The sequence below is a fragment of the Micromys minutus genome (assembly GCF_963924665.1).
Source record: "Micromys minutus genome assembly, chromosome: 29".
NCBI classification, from domain to species: domain Eukaryota; kingdom Metazoa; phylum Chordata; class Mammalia; order Rodentia; family Muridae; genus Micromys; species Micromys minutus.
In genome coordinates this window covers 28,453,605-28,469,897 of record NC_137964.1, presented here as the reverse complement: position 1 = coordinate 28,469,897, position 16,293 = coordinate 28,453,605, and the positions used below count along the sequence as shown (strand labels likewise).

The following is a 16,293-nucleotide window of genomic DNA, read 5'->3' as shown; positions in this document are numbered from 1 at the left end:
CCCGCCCTCCCCTCTGATCATGTTGACATAAACGCAGGACAGGCCGTAGTACAGCGCGGCGCAGCGACGTTCCAGTTTCCGACACCTTCTTTTTATAACTCGGCTCTATTCCCCCAGCACTCGACCTGTGAAAACCACGCCTATGCAGCCACACAATTGGTCCGAAAGCGTCAAAGAGCCAATCAACAAGCCTCGGGCTCCCGCAGCCCACAGCGCAGCCCGACCGTCCAGAGCCGCCGAGCAGACGCCCGGGGAATTCTAGAGGCGGAGGAGGGTGGCGAGGTGCTCGCTCGCTCTTTTTCTCTCTCTCTCTCTCCCTCCCTCTACTCGCCTACTACAGCTCCCAATCACTCCTCTCTCTTCCTTCTTTCCTATTTTTTTTTTTTTTTTTTTTTTGCAAGCGTCTTAATACTCCCTCGGCCTGTGTGCCCGGACGCTGATTTTTTTTTAATTTATTATTTTTAGGAAAGCGATTTCGCTCACGTTTTTTTTTTTCCTTTTTGCACAAGGAAGACAGCCGGGTCCCCGAGGTAGAAGATCGTAGGCACCATTCGATCACCACCCAGACACTGCGCGCAGCCCGGAGCCAGAGAGGAGGATCGCGAACCGAAGCCAGCTTCGCAGTTCGAGTTTTGAAAGCGCCGCTGGAAAGGGGCTTAAATCGCTTTAAAAAAAAAAAAAAAAAAAAAAAAAAAAAAAAAAAAAAAGGAGAGACTTTTCCTCCCCCTCCTTGATCTCGCTGCCTGTGAAAGCAAGAGTCTAGCTCAACTAAGACGCCTCCTGCGAGAAAGCCAGAGAAGAGCTAGGGGGCGGGGGAAGGAGTCGGAAAAAAAGGTTAAAAAAAAAAGTCTCGGAGAACCTTGCGCTTTGGCAACAAAGAGCGTGGGAGCCGGGGAGCCACCCCGGGAAAGGGCTGCTGTGTCTATTTCCAGCTAAGCCACAGGGCTCGGGCGCCAGTCGAGCCCCTGCTTGCTGCTTGCCCTACTGAAACCGACTTCCAGGAGCGGCTTTTCCAACACACTCCACGCACCAGGACAGCCCCTGCAGCGGCTATGTCTCCCGATCTGTCGCCTTGTCTTCTTTAAAAGCGGCATTCTCTTCCCCCCCAAAAGACACTTTCGCCCTCCCTTTCAAACGCTTTATTTGTAATTTGTCCCTCTTTTTATTTTAAACAAAACTATGTGTCGCTGTTGAATTCTTTAATTATTATTTTTGAAAAGCAACAAGAAAAGCGAAGCCAAGCAGCAGCTGCTGACTGGTTCCCTGTCTGGAGTGGATGAGCCTCTCCATGAGAGATCCGGTTATCCCTGGGACAAGCATGGCCTATCATCCGTTCCTACCTCACCGGGCGCCGGACTTCGCCATGAGCGCGGTGCTGGGCCACCAGCCGCCTTTCTTCCCCGCGCTAACGCTGCCTCCCAACGGCGCCGCTGCGCTCTCGCTGCCCGGAGCCCTGGCCAAGCCCATCATGGATCAGTTAGTGGGGGCTGCTGAGACCGGCATCCCTTTCTCATCCCTGGGACCCCAGGCACATCTGAGGCCTCTGAAGACCATGGAACCCGAAGAAGATGTAGAAGACGACCCCAAGGTGCACCTGGAGGCCAAGGAACTTTGGGACCAGTTTCACAAGCGGGGTACAGAGATGGTCATCACGAAGTCAGGAAGGTAAGTAAGTAATCATTGGGGACCCCGACCCCAAGGCCATCTGAAGATTTTCCTATCTTTTGTCTGTCTCTTAAACAGTAGATTCTGGCTGACTGTTATCGTTTGAAACGAAAACTTCTCATCCCCAAATATGTGGAGACAACAGGGCCCTGCCTGAGGGTCAGAAGTTTCAGCCTACCCGGGCCCTCGGCAGGGTTCTTAGGGACCCGTATCCGGGTTCCCTACAGAATACAGGGTGTTTTCCTTCGAAGGAGACGTGCTTCTGCAACATTTGAGAAAATCACCTTGTTGCAGGAAGCCCGTGTGTAAAGCCATTCTGAAATATCATTTCTGTTTGGTTTTGTCTGTTTGGTTATATTTCCCAGGACAAACCTTAACGCCCCTCTTAGACAGTTACTGGAGACCCTTGAGGATTCCTCAGGTCCTTTCTTTTCTTCAGCCTTGGTTCTGGGGCTGCAGGGGCCCTGACCCTGATGGGTGTGGGACAGAGAAAGCCCGTGGAGGAGGGAAGGACGTTTCTTTCCCGTTGCCATTTCTTACGTCTGCACGCTCAGGGGAAACAGAGCAGGCAGTTTTTAAAATTAAGGTTCTGTGTGTAGACCGGAGGAACCCATGAGAATATGCACCCTGCTTTTGTGCCCGAATATTATTAATACTTTACGTAATGTTTACTGTCCTTGCTTGACCGAAACAAGCTTGTTAAGGACCCCAGGACTAGCATTTAAAACCACCGATTTAAGAAAGGGAAAAAAAATAACATAGGTAGCTTTGAGGTTTATCAAGATACCAGTTGAAAGGGCACAAAAATAAAACCTCACTTTAAGTCTCCTTCCAAACTACTTGAGGCCAAAGTTTGGCATGGGATCATTTTCCAACCCACAAGACATTTAGTCGGTTTTCATAACCAGGCACTTCCTTTTAAGTCAAAAGCACAGAAAGCCAGCACTTCTGTGAAATTAAACAGCAGCTTCTTGCAGTGGCCTACAGTGGTTTATAGCTTAAATCACAGATGGGTTACCAGGCCCGGACGCTAGCCTCCAACCTCTGATTCTGAAAAACTCAGTGCAGTAGACACACACTTCGCCAGCCTCAGTCCAGAGCTGAGCATTTATTTCCACGATAAGTTTGAATGTTTTCTCATCATCCAAACCGTTACTAGCCACGGTTCCTTAGAAACCTGCTTCTAGCAGTTTCAACTAAATGCATTCAGAAAAGAAGAGGGGGGGCACTTAAGCAAGAATCCATACCTCTTTCAAAGAGGGCAATCCAAACAGCCACATAGACAAACTTGTTTTTTGAAGGAATAGTAGATCCTTAGAGGAGGTTGCTATGATTAATTTGATTTGAGGCTTGGGATAGGGAAACAATGAGATATTGAGCAGTTTTAAGGTTAGTGTGGAAGTAACAATTTCACCCCCAGTTACCTTACAGGCTCCCTGGTCCCAGCAGAAAGCCGTAAGATTTTAGATGGTGCCAAACAACTTGGAAGCCAAGTCTGAGGTCCTGAGCCATTTACCAAGTCTTACTTACGTATTTCCCTTTTCTGTGCTCTTGTAGGCGAATGTTCCCTCCATTTAAAGTGAGGTGCTCTGGGTTGGATAAAAAGGCCAAGTATATTTTACTGATGGACATCATAGCCGCTGATGACTGTCGCTATAAATTTCACAATTCTCGGTGGATGGTGGCCGGTAAGGCAGACCCTGAAATGCCAAAGAGAATGTACATACACCCGGACAGCCCCGCTACGGGGGAGCAGTGGATGTCCAAAGTCGTCACTTTCCACAAACTGAAACTCACCAACAACATTTCGGATAAACACGGATTTGTAAGTTCCATTGACTATCTGTAAGACTCTCAGGGAGGTCTGGCTTCCGGGTAAACTCAGAATTCGGGCCCAGACTCCTCTCTGCCTGCTGGTTGCTATACCTAGCCAACTTTGTTAAATTTGCAACATAGTTGCAGAGTGGATGGGGGGGGGCAGGGGTTGTTGCTCCCCGAGTAAGGGAAACCCTGACATTCTAGAAGAATTTACAGGAATAGTAATCAAAGGTCCCAAGTGGGTGCGGGACCTGGAGGTGTAGAGTAAGACTAAGAATAAAAAGTTATGAATCGGATTTGTAAAGTGGACAGGGCTTGTTTTGCTTACAAACATTATTTTATTTCCTTGAAATCCTCCATGTCGTTTCTTGGGATCGTTGAGTGTTCCAAGCCTCTGTCGCTTAAGGACTGTGAATACATTTCTGAAAGCGGTTTTTTGCTTTTTTTTTTTTTTTGCTAAAACTGATGTGGGCCCCAGGTGAAAAATCAGACCAACTGGGAGCAAGTTTAAAATCTTGGGCGTTAAGCAAACTATGATGTGTGTGTCTTGGGGAAAGCCTGAGGATTCCCTGAGTACCCCAGTGTGCCTAGGGATGTAGAGAAAGACTGTGGAAATCAGGCCAGGGAACCTTTGCCTGTCCTCACTGCCCCTCCCCAACATTTCAATAGAATAAACAGTGATAAGGGAAGAATAGGCAGAAAGATTAGGCCCTGGAATATGTGAATGGAACGAAATATCTAAATCGGACAGGGATTGCATTTGAAACCCTTGATTTGATTAGGGCATAAATATTCCTCTCTGGAGCTCAGCCTCTCAAAAGCCTTAAGTGGATTGGGCTTGTCAATTAGTGGGCGCTTAAAGTACTGAATCATTTTGTAAATTAAAATGCATGTTTTTCTCTATCTTTTAAGACTTTGGCCTTCCCAAGCGATCACGCAACGTGGCAGGGGAATTATAGTTTTGGGACCCAGGTAGGCTAGGGTTTAAGGTACTAATGAACATGAAGACCGGTGAGGGTGGGGTTGGGGAGGGACACAAATTCGGCCGAGGAACAATTTTGGAGTCTCCAGGAGATAACATCTGTGGACTGTAATGTCCCCAAGGAGGTGTGTGTGGGCTTTGGTCCCAGCAGTGGGGACTATGTCGGCTTTGGCAGGGGAGATGAGTATGTCCTTTGTCCTGTGAGGTCTTTTAATGTGCATGTCCCTGTTCTACAGACAATACTGAACTCTATGCATAAGTACCAGCCGCGGTTCCACATCGTCAGAGCCAACGATATTCTGAAACTGCCTTACAGTACTTTCCGAACATACCTGTTCCCGGAAACAGAGTTCATCGCTGTCACTGCCTATCAGAACGACAAGGTAACCGACCCACAGGGTTCTAACCTTGCTTGCTATCTATCCAGCCTGAGAAAGTTAAACCAGGGCCTTGGGCAGAGTCTGGAATTTTCTTGTGTGACTCTACTGGGAAGAGAGGAGGCCTGATTCCTTTCAGAGGGGGAGGAACCTAACTCCCAAGCTCGGAATCTGATGCATGTAGTATTAGAAATTGCTGCTCCAGTCCCAGCCCTGGCCCTTGGGGCTTGTCTCCTGATGTTCCTCTTCAGGAGGAAGGATTAAAAAAAAGAGGAAGAAAAGAAAAACAAATGAGTACTAAAAGGAACCAGTAGCAGTTCAAGGTGAAACATATCTGGGCCCATTGAGTAGCTATGGCCTCTCTTCTCATATACATAGCCTGAATAGATGATTTGTTTTTATTACATTTTTTTTATGTTGGTGTGGCGGATGGTGTGTGTGTGTGTGTGTGTGTGTGTGTGTGTGTGCACATACAGGCTCATTGATATGGAGTTATGTTATTTGAGAGCTATCTGAGGCTTCCCACCTCAAGGTGAACATGGGTCATCTTAAAGTTTTTCTCCCTCGGACCTGAAGCTGGGGATTAGGAAGGACTCCCAAATGAAGCCACACTTGGAATCTGGAGTTCTCCTGGCCTGAAGGTCAGGGAAATTGAACACATAGAGGTCCAAAGAAGAGTGTTCGTTGGTGACTCTCTAGCATTGGTGGGGAGGGGTTGAGGACCCCTGTCGAACTTCACTTGAGCCCTGGACCTCAGGGAAAGTCCACTTTACTTGGCAATACCTTATACTTTGAACTCATGGCCACTGTCCCTGGCCCCTGGACACTGATCCTTACATTCCCTAGGCTTAATGATAAGTCCTCACCTGCTCTTCTGGCCTCCATTAAATCACAGAGCCCAAAACCAATGCACAGGTTTCCACCTTCTGGTAACAGGATATATAGTTTTTCTACCAAGAGAGGAGGCTTTAAAGATAACAATCTGCAAAATACAGGCTCCCCTAGACCCAGAATAAGTTATGCCAATTAAGTTGTTACTTTAATGACTTAAAAAAAAAATTCAGAGCCCGGGGTGGTGGTGGTTAAAAAAAAAAAAAAAAAAAAAAAAACCCTAGGAGGGGGAAAAACACTTCAGTATTAGTAATTAATAATTCCCTCAGCTTCATTATCGTGTGTGTGTGTGTGTGTGTGTGTGTGTGTGTGTGTGTGTGTGTGTGTGGTGGGGGTGCCATTCTAGTCCAATGTAATGAAACCCCATAATTTTTGTTAGATTCACAGAAAAGGTTTTGGTGTATAGGGTCCTTGTGCGTGGGCATAAATGCATGTGCTGGGACGTTGGAAAGCAGCAGGAAGTAGCATTTTAACACACTTTCTGTTTTGGGGTAGCCTCATCTCTAAATCTAAACTGTCCAAGGGAAGGAATTTCTTCGGATAATTTCAGTGTGGGCTCCTTGCTTGGCTCCCAGGACTGTATAGGTTGCTACAGTCTCCTGATGGTTCGGTCCCTTGATTCCTGCCACCATCTTTTCCCTCACTTTTACACAGATCATTCCCTGGACCCTTTGGACAGTCGCATTTATAGGGGAAGACTTAGGAGCTGTGGTGAGGCAGGCATGTTTAGAACATTCTAGAAGGTGAAGCTAATGTCTGCCTTGCTTGTGTGTCTCCTAGATCACTCAGTTAAAAATAGACAACAATCCCTTTGCAAAAGGTTTTCGGGACACTGGCAATGGGAGGAGAGAGAAAAGGTGAGTAAAAACTTTTAGCTTAGGGGATAATTGCGGGAGGACATTGTCTGGAAGTCTGAGAGAGAAGTGGAGATGCAGGCTAACTTGGATTGAGATGAATGGGAAGGTATGAGCTCTACAATGGCCCAGGCAGAGAGCACTCTATACTTCTTGCTCCCTTTAAGGAACTAAAGCAACACTGTATTTCTGACCAGAGAAGGGTCCCAGAGGTGACAGATTCAAGGCATACCTATTAATCATTAGTTTGACGTTCTTCCTGAGCAAGACCTCAAAAGGGATCAAGCTATTCACAAGTGCTAGTCTTTGCAACCTGAAGTTCTAGATTGCACCAGCCTTGAGTTAAGGTTTCCTGAGGAGTCCAGAGCACTCCCCCCTCCTTCATGGCTCTCTGCATTCTTTTTTTTTTTTTTTTTCTTTAAGTAAACATCTGGACACTATAGACAATTTCAAAGATTCTTCTATAAACCAGAAAACTATGTACCAATTTTAAAACTCTATTCCCTTGGGTCTGAGCACTAAAAATCATTCCTAAACTGGGCCTGGTACACCTTTAATCCCAACAGAGGCAGGGGGATCTCTGTGAGTTCATAAGGCCAGCCTGGCTGGTCTACAGACCCAGCTACCACTGAGAAAAACTGTCTTGAAATCAAACATAATTTCTAACATCAAAATGAACATAAGCTCCCACGAATGTGTTGGTGGACTGATTGTAGTTGGGTGTTTCATGTAACAAATGTTTTCTGCCCATCTTAACACCGGTGTTGGAGTTTGGTGGGCTAGGTATCCAAGACACTCTTCTTACTGTAAGGTCATTGTGTGGCTGTCCCCAGCCAATTCTAACCCCTGTCCTGAGGTTTTAAACAAATTTTCCAGGCCAAGTTTTTCCCTAATGCATAGTCGTCCCAGTTAAATAAGCAAGGGCAATGCTGGGGTCTGTGTTGGGTGGCCACCCTGGGATCAGAACATGTCACAGGGTTCATGTTGGGTGGTAGGATAAGGTGTGTGCCAGACAGGAAAGTGTGTGCAGGGGAGGGGGGGACAAAGAAGGGACTCAGAGGTGCCATTTTCTAATGATGGGCATGGGCTCCCTGTTACAGAAAGCAGCTCACCCTGCAATCCATGCGGGTTTTTGATGAGAGGCACAAGAAAGAGACTGGAACCTCCGATGAGTCCTCCAGCGAGCAGGCAGCGTACAACTGCTTTGCCCAGGCCTCCTCTCCTGCTGTGTCCACCGTGGGGACCTCCAACCTCAAAGGTAAACCTGGCTTCCTCTGCCATCACCGGACTCCAGGGCTTCTTGGTTCTGAGGCCTTAGGAGCTAGGGAAGGGCCTGAACTGGCTAGCTCACTTTAGATTGTATGCCTTTCTAGAATTTGCAGACATGTCATTTGAAGTGAGGATAGCATAGGAGAGAACTCGGAACATCTTCCTCTACCACAATTCCATTTGACCGGTGTGTGTGTGTGTGTGTGTGTGTCCCTGTCCTTGGCAAGACAGTTTTACACAGCACTGGAAGCACCTCTCTGTCCTTCTGTCTGTCCTTCTCTCTGCTCCCTCTCTTTACTTTCCAGTCAGCAGTATCCAGCTGAATCCTGGTGACCTTTGGTAGGGAGGGTGGTGGAAGAGGTACAGCCCGTGGGGGAGGAGGGGAAGCCCTGGGGGGGTTGGCTTTGGATAGGTGGGGTAAGGGTAAGAAAGGTGGTTTGACCCTCCCATGCCAGCTTTCTTGTTTAAAGAGCAAGTTTATTTAGAAAGACGGCCCTTAGCAGGAAGAAACCTGTTTTTTAAGTGAAATAAAAGGGAAAGTTTTTTTTAATGTCTTCAATCCTTTTAAGCTTTTAACATAAAGTGGGGTTCAGTTTTCTTTTCCTTTTCTTTTTTCCCTGGGCTGGGAGGACACCCACAGTGGAGGGTGTGGTGGAAGAGAGATGGGAAATAAATAAATAAGAGATCTGTCCCGCCACCCATCTCCGTAGGAACATAGAAGGCTCCTGGGGAGAGCGTTAGTTTTTGCCCGAGCCTATTCAGACGTCAGGATTCATTCCAAACAAATCCTTCCCAAAGTATTCACAAATTTGTGGAAGCACCTGACCTCTGTCGCTCCCTGAGCCAAAGACTTTGAAGGTAACTTGGAATGTATTCCAACGGAGTTCTGAGGTCACGGGTTTACATCCTTTAAAAAAAAGGGGGGGGGGGCGAATTTGCAATCCAATAGATGCTAGAGAAAGCTTTGGCTCGGGTCTCAGCCGGTCTTTCTGGTTTTGTTTTGTTTTAAAGTAGAATCATTGCTGTAAGAAAGGCTGCCAATGGGGGCCTGGCTGGAGGAGGTTGAAAACTTGTGATCCTTTTGGAAGTGTTAAAAAAAAAAAAATCACCATTATCATCCCATTTTACTGACAGGGAAAATGAAGGCTGGGAGTGGTGCAGGCAGGATTACACAGCCAAGAAACTGCCCAGTAGTGAGTCTTGTTCTTGAGATACTTTCACTCTGTAGTTCAGGCTGTCCCCTTGTCTCAGACTCCCCAGTGTTGGCAAGCCAGCCAACAGCACCCGGCTGGGGGGGGGTGGGGTGGGGTTTAAACTAGGCACGGAGGTTGACCGACGGTTCCCCTTGCCTTTTCTTCTCCCCAAGATCTGTGTCCCAGCGAAGCGGAGAGTGATGCCGAAGCTGAAAGCAAGGAAGAGCACGGCCTCGAGGCCTGCGACGCGGCCAAGATTTCCACCACCACGACCGAGGAGCCAGGCCGTGACAAGGGTAGTCCGGCCACCAGGGCGCAGCTGTTCCCCGCGGAACCCAGCCGGGCGCGCGACACGGCACGTCTGGACAAGGCATCGCCAGACTCACGCCACAGCCCGGCCACCATCTCGTCCAGCACCCGAGTTCCGGGAGCAGATGAGCGCAGAAGTCCCGGGCGCGAGGGTCCAGTCGCCACCAAGGTAGACGAGGCCCGAGTGCTGCCCGCCAAGGACGCCTTCGCTCCACTGTCAGTGCAGACCGACGCCGCCGCGCACCTGACGCAGGGGCCCCTCCCGGGCTTAGGTTTCGCCCCAGGCCTAGCTGGCCAGCAGTTCTTCAACGGGCACCCTCTCTTCCTGCACCCCGGCCAGTTTGCCATGGGTGGCGCCTTCTCCAGCATGGCTGCCGGCATGGGGCCCCTGCTGGCCACAGTATCCGGGGCATCCACCGGCGTCTCAGGCCTGGATTCCACAGCCATGGCCTCCGCAGCCGCGGCGCAGGGACTGTCCGGGGCGTCGGCTGCCACCCTGCCCTTCCACCTCCAGCAACACGTTCTGGCCTCCCAGGTATTGCCTGCCCTCCCATCACCCATTCAAACCAGTCTCTTAGTCCCAGTCCCCAGCCTAGGAACATAAACTTGTCATCCCTGCTAGAAACTATTAGAATATTCTATTGACCCCCAGCAGGGTGTAGCATTCATCTCCCTCCCCCATTCCCCCAAGGCCCTTCTTGAATTGCTTCCTGTAAGTTAGGCTATGCATAGAGCTTCGCTCCGTACTATTAGCTTTCCGACAAGTTTGGCTCATTTGATGTATCATCTCTGGCCCAGAGAGGCTGAATCTGTTGGCTCAGGTCACACAGCTGGTCCCTTGGTGGAGCAGAGCCTCGTCTGACTCTTGGGACCTCTTTGGATTTCTTCCTCCAGCCAACTTGTTTCTCTGGAGGCTCACAGCCACTACTCCCCCAGGAAGGGCCTGAGTTATGGGGAGGGGGGAGTGACTGGTTCGCTGGGTGAGAATTAGGTCTGGAGTGAGGAAGCCTTCTTCCTAATTCAAAGCCATTCTCCACCCTACTCCCAAACAGCCCAGCCTATCTCCGAAGGGTTAATGGGTGGCTCACACGTGGGAATTGGCAAAGAAGGGAGGGGCTGGCAAGCACGTGTGTGTGTGTGTGTGTGTGTGTGTGTGTGTGTGTGTGTGTGTGTGTGTGTTTCAGACAGCTGTGCCCGTGCAGGGAGAGGCTGGGAGAAAGCTCTGAACCCAGTGGGAAGTGTCTGTTATCTCCCCCCAACCTTTTGTTTTGTCTGAGTATGTTGGTCTTCCTTGCTTTAGCCAGAAGGCATATGGCCCTCCTCATGGGGGGGGGGGCTGAGAATAGGGCTAGCCAGCTTCTAGTTTAGCACCTCACTGCACCCCCACCCTCCAGACAGGCAGGTGACGGGTGGAGGAGGGGCAGCCAGAACAGACTAGTCTAATGGCATCTCCAGGTAAAGGACACACGCCAGGCTCGTGCATTCAAACTCTGCTTCTGTATGCCTTCCTGCTCCACCACCTGATCTGCCTCAGTCTCCCCACCAGCCTTCAAGGCTGGGTGCTTGCTGTCTTAAAGATGAACACATTTTTACACACACACACACACATCCCGAATTTCACATCCTTCTTTTTTTTTCCTTACCTGGGAAAGATCTAGAGGGGAGAACAAAAGATATTGGTACTGTGTGCACCCGAGTTTAACTCCAGCCTCTTCTGTGGAAGCCTCTCAACAGGTGCAGCAGCTCACCCTCCTGGGAACTTGCTAACAGCCCCGAGGGTCAGACACCATGGATGAAATACTGTGGAAGATTTAATAGCCAGGAACTCTCTAGTCTATTAACCCCTTAGTTTAGTATGCAACCCAGGGAAAGCATTGTCCCCCATCCCTCCGGAACAGGTGGTTTTTCCCCAGATAGCAGGAGGTGGAGGAGAGAGGTCCCCCCCCCACCGCACCCCCCTTCTCTGATTCCCTATATTTCTTCCCTCTCTTCCCCAGGGCTTGGCCATGTCGCCTTTCGGGAGCCTGTTTCCTTACCCCTACACTTACATGGCTGCAGCTGCTGCAGCCTCCTCCGCGGCCGCCTCCAGCTCCGTGCACCGCCACCCGTTCCTCAACTTGAACAGCATGCGCCCCAGGCTGCGTTACAGTCCCTACTCCATCCCTGTTCCAGTACCTGATAGCAGCAGCTTGCTGGCCACTGCATTACCATCCATGGCTTCCGCCGCGGGGCCCCTAGACGGCAAAGCGGCCGCCCTGGCAGCCAGCCCAGCCTCGGTGGCTGTGGACTCGGGATCGGAACTGAACAGCCGCTCGTCCACGCTGTCCTCCGGCTCAGTGTCCTTGTCACCCAAACTCTGCTCCGAGAAGGAGGCGGCTACCAGCGAACTGCAAAGCATCCAGCGGCTGGTCAGTGGCTTGGAAGCCAAGCCAGACAGGTCCTGCAGCGGGTCCCCTTAGAAAACAAAACAAACCCGCCCCTCCCCCAAAATGGTCTCTCCATTCCAGTTTGGTCAAATCTGCCAGTGCACTTTGTTAGATGTAAAATAAACCACGGGCTTTCCACATGGGGTGACCCCCCCCCACCATCCCTTTCAGTTTGTCTGAGAAGGAGCTCTACAATCCTTCCAGAGAGCGCGCTAGAGACCACAGGCCCTGTCGCCTTGGGCTGTGTAACCAGGCTGCTGCTGCTTTGAGACCCGGGGCTGAAGGGTGTGTGTGTGTGTGTGCAAACAGGCTTTTGTGTGCAGGCTGGTGTGGAAATTGAGGCTGAAGAACAAGATAGCCAGGCCGGCCAGGAGCGCGGGTCTTGGAGAGACTTCACCCGAATCTTCCCTTTCTTTCGCCCTTCATGTGTCCAGTGGAAACATTTTTCCCCCTAAACAAACTAACAAAACCAATATGTGGGGGCGGGAATGACGTCCCGTGGAACTGTCTATGAAGACTGAGACCAATTGCTGAGTACTTTCGTTGGGGCAGGGAGAGAAGGGTCCCGGTCTATATTAAAGGAATCCTGTTTTTGTTTTGTTTTGTTTTGTTTTTAAATATCGTGATGTTTTAACAGCCGATGCTGGCTTTTTTTGCATGTTACAGTTTTTTGGGTTTTATTTTGGATTTCTGTTTTACGGAAAAACAATGGAAGTCCCATCTTCCCTCAACCTTGCTCAAGCTGGCAACTGGGGGGGGGGGGAGTGGGGAGAAGGGGGAGAGCTATGGGCGTGAAACCAACCGAGTTTCTTTCCTCTGAGCGCTGTAGAGGGCTTCTTGTGCCTGTTGGACCATTAGCTCTTTCTAACTGTATACGCAATAACAAGGTTTCAAAAGAAATAATAAAGAGGAAAGACAGCTATTGGACAAAGTATTTATGTAATTATTTGCTATCTCTTGTAAATAGGTGGAATATGACTGCTCAGAAAGATAAAACTTTAATTTATTGAACTGTACATAGCCAAATGTAAATAGGAGTTGTGTCTGTCAGGTTTGATTCTTGTTTTGCCTTATGGGCTTTGCTTCCAGGTCAGGGGATGGCTAATCCACACAAGCGGAGGCTTCTCTTTCCCAGTCTCCCGTGCTTTTAAATAAGTACAGCTGAAAGGTTGTTTTTCCCCTTTGATGGAGGGGTGGGGGCAGGAGAGCTCTCCCATCTTCACCAAAATTGGGGAGGAATTCCACTTGGAATTCCCTAAACTCTTGGCGCCCCCCAGAAGGGTTGAGACTGTCACGGCGGGGGGGGGGGGGGCAGCATCACGGAGGCCACCCTATAACCTTCCTGATTTTTCATTGACTCTGCTATCCTCTAACCCACGTGAGGTTTGCATTGCTCTGCTTGATGGTGTTTTGGATTGTTATACAAAGAGGGACTGGGTTCAAAAGACCTTGAAAGGCAAAACAAAACAAAAAACTAAAAAAAAAAAAAAAAATTAAAAAATTAAAAATAACAACAACAACAAAAAAAAAACCCCAAGAAGGCGGAATTTTGTGTTTAGTCCTCCATGAGTTTTCTGTAATTATCTCCCCTCTTTAAGAACATCACTGAGATTTCAATAAATTTTTATTGAAATGAGTTTTGAAGTTGTGTTAATTTCTTCAAGAGTGTCTTTCAAAGTTGGAAAAATAGAAGGGGATCTTTCTGCCGGGCTCCCTTCCTCTCCTCTTTAAATAATAATTAAGACCACCCCTCCCAGCAACCTAAAATGAGATGTCATTCAAGTTAAAGGGATGAAAACAAGCAAGCCCCTTGCTCTCACGAAGGGGGCCACATTGATTTGAAAACATTTTCCCTTTAATTTAGGGAGCAGAACGGGAGAGGAAAAGGGCCTGATTGGATTTCGTAAAGAGGAACTTCATATACTTCAGTTCTAATGGGAGAAGATTTTTACCCTGTGTTCAAAGTCGGCACCCCCCCCCCCACAGGAAATAAGAGCTAGGAAGGGTTTTCGCTCTTAATTCGTTTTCCCCTTTTCTGACATGGATCAGAAAACAAAATAAATAAAGTCCCCTACACCCACGGAACCTAGCACAGGAAAAGGCTTAAGCGGACTCCCTTACCCACGGACATTCAGGGCTGGGGTAAGGCCCTGGAGGGTGCTTCACAGTTAGCCGTGAGAGGTGAGGAACTTTGGGAGTGCACATGGAACTTCCAAGAAAAAAAAGGCACCTGGGAAGCTGTCATCATGTCCCCTAACCAGTCCCCAAGTTGTTAGGCAAGATATCTTTTTGAAGTTCAATTTATCTTTGCATGTGTATATTTGAAAGCCTCTGTCAGACTTTTGGTCCCCCCAACCCACCAGGATCCTCTCTGGGGGGCCTGTGCGTGTGTTGAGGGGGGTGGCTAGAGAATGTACTCGAAAGTTAGCCCTTAGGACTCTGTCGCCCTGCAGGCCTTGACTCAAAGACCCAGCCGGAGCCTGCCTGGCGGCTGACTTGCCCCCAACCCCCATCCCGGAGCCCGCCAGCCGGGCCCTACGTCCCTGTCACCTTCAGGCCTCTTGAACGGCGAGTTATGAGGGGGCCCCTCCCCTCCCCTGTTTGGAAGAAGATCCAGCTCTAGACCTTGGAGGGGTGGGCAAGGCTCCCTTTTCTAGCCCAGGCACGTGGGGACCCCCACTGCTTCTCCCCAGCTGTCTGGAGTGGGGGTGGGAGGAGAAAACAACCGGAGAAACGGGACTAGAGAGCTTAAGGGAACCTGGGGACGAGAGGGGCCGGTCCTCCCGGGGACCAAATCTCTTCGCTGTCCGCCCTGGGAAGGTGGTAGTTGGCTCGTGGCCTCCGGCTGCACGAGCTCCCAAATTGGGGAGAAAATAGCTCGGTTTCAACTGCGCAGAAAGCAGAAACCAAACCAAAGCGAACTAGCTTGGCTTTCTCAACCGCATTTTCTCCCCTCTTTTCTCCTCCATCCCCCAAATTTGGGGACAGTGCCCAAACCTGTTCCCGGGCCCCTCCTAGGACTCCCTTCTGTTCTTTCCTCTTCCCTTTTAATCTCTGCTGTATCTTATTCATATATAGTGCTGTTAATGTGTAACTCTTGTGGCGCTGATGGACCGGGGGTGACCGGCTCGCAATCTCTCTGGATTTCTGTGCCTATTACTCACCTGGCGCCGGTCGCAATCTCGCCGCGGGCTTTATGGTGGTGGTGGCGGCGGCTGCCGAGGCCACTCCGGGCCGGCGCCTGGGTCTTTTTTTTTTTTTTTTTTTTCCCCTTTCTTTTTTTTTCTCCCTGGCTTCGAGTGCCACCTGTCTGTCTGACCCACGAATGCGCCCTGCCTAACCGCGGCTGACTGAACACCCCAGAGCCTTCGGGATTCTGGAACGTGGGGTCTTCACCTCTGTGCCCCTTTCTCATCGCACTAGCCCCAGTCTGACATACCCTCCCCAAAGCCACTCCGCCCCACCCCTATCAGAAGAGCCAAGCCTCTTTCATCTATCCCTGTGTGAGCCTCCTAGATGAGATTTCCAAGGGAGTTTTGGAAAGTCAAGGAGGGGGCTGTAGTTTCTTATTCTCTCTGTGTGGAAATGTGGAGATACGGGAGGGGGTAACCTGGATGGAGGGGTAGCAGATAAAAAGAGACTCCCCCCAGAAATCTGCCCACTTACACCCAACTCGGACCAACTTTGAGATTTTTTTGTTGTTGTTGTTTTTGTACTGTATAACCTCCAAGTTTGTGAATTTTCTCCTGGTCGCGTCTGCAGGGACAAAGGAAGGCCAGAGTTCTTGAAAGCACCAGGCCTGCTTGCGACCCGCAGTGCTGGGACCTGCAGGGCCAGAGTGACTTGGAGATCCGTGGTGTAAGGTGATGAATGCCGGTAGAGTGCGGGTCAGAACCCTCCGGCGCCCGCCCACAGACCCCGGCCCTTGGGGAAGATCCGTTCTGGGCTGCTCTGGACGGGAGGGGCTGAGGTCACCTTTGCTGGGCTTTAGAGCTGAGGGTAGAGGCGTCCGGGTTCTTCCTGACCTCCTGTCGCTAATTGCAGGGGCCGAAGGGCATGCTTGGGCACAGGCAGGGGTCAGGACCCTGCAGCCAGTCCCTTGCCCCCGGGTCTAGGTTGTCCTGAAGCGTGGGGTGTACGGTGTGTAGGCTTACACAGAGTCTGTCTCTGAACCTGAACTGTCCTAAGACCCACCTAGACGTGGGTGAAAGTTTCGAAGTAGGTAGAGGGAGGCCTTTCAAAAAATTCCATTCGAGGAAAACCAGAGATCTGACCTTTCCCCTAAGCCAACAGACAGGCTTCTTGAGGCTCTCTACAAGACGCTTGTAACCTTGCCGTCAGCACACTTTCTGCCTCGCTGGTTTCTAAATTTGGCCTCTTGGCAGCCAGCCAAGAAAATAGCAATGGGGGAGTATTTGTGCCCCCCACCCCAGGAGTGACCTAATATTGTCTAGATGAAGCCATAGAAGTCGGTACCTACAAGGAGCGGCGGGGTGCTGGTTCTCTGAG

The 16,293-nt window shown here is 49.9% G+C and overlaps 1 protein-coding gene across 3 annotated transcripts; it reads left to right on the top strand.

The window, feature by feature from the left end:
- Window positions 1-237: 237 nt before the first annotated feature.
- TBX3 (T-box transcription factor 3) lies at window positions 238-12,509 on the top strand. 3 transcript variants are annotated; one of them, XM_080940726.1, is made up of 9 exons: window positions 238-282; window positions 514-1,665; window positions 3,223-3,490; window positions 4,396-4,455; window positions 4,702-4,848; window positions 6,514-6,590; window positions 7,688-7,845; window positions 9,223-9,893; window positions 11,356-12,509. In XM_080940726.1, exons 2-9 carry the CDS (start codon window positions 1,277-1,279, stop codon window positions 11,815-11,817), a joined length of 2,232 nt encoding a protein of 743 aa, XP_080796852.1. In that variant the 5' UTR covers window positions 238-282; window positions 514-1,276; the 3' UTR covers window positions 11,818-12,509. The 3 variants fall into 3 exon arrangements, with proteins under 3 accessions (XP_080796852.1, XP_080796851.1, XP_080796853.1); XM_080940725.1 differs by having other exon boundaries at window positions 260-1,665; XM_080940727.1 differs by lacking the exon at window positions 4,396-4,455 and having other exon boundaries at window positions 260-1,665.
- Window positions 12,510-16,293: the final 3,784 nt, after the last annotated feature.

Coding starts and splice junctions, on each gene's coding strand:
- TBX3 (XM_080940726.1), top strand. CDS start 1,277: ATGAGCCTCTCCATGAGAGATCCGGTTATCCCTGGGACAAGCATGGCC. Junction 1,666..3,222: donor GTCATCACGAAGTCAGGAAG/GTAAGTAAGTAA, acceptor GTGCTCTTGTAG/GCGAATGTTCCCTCCATTTA. Junction 3,491..4,395: donor TTTCGGATAAACACGGATTT/GTAAGTTCCATT, acceptor CTATCTTTTAAG/ACTTTGGCCTTCCCAAGCGA.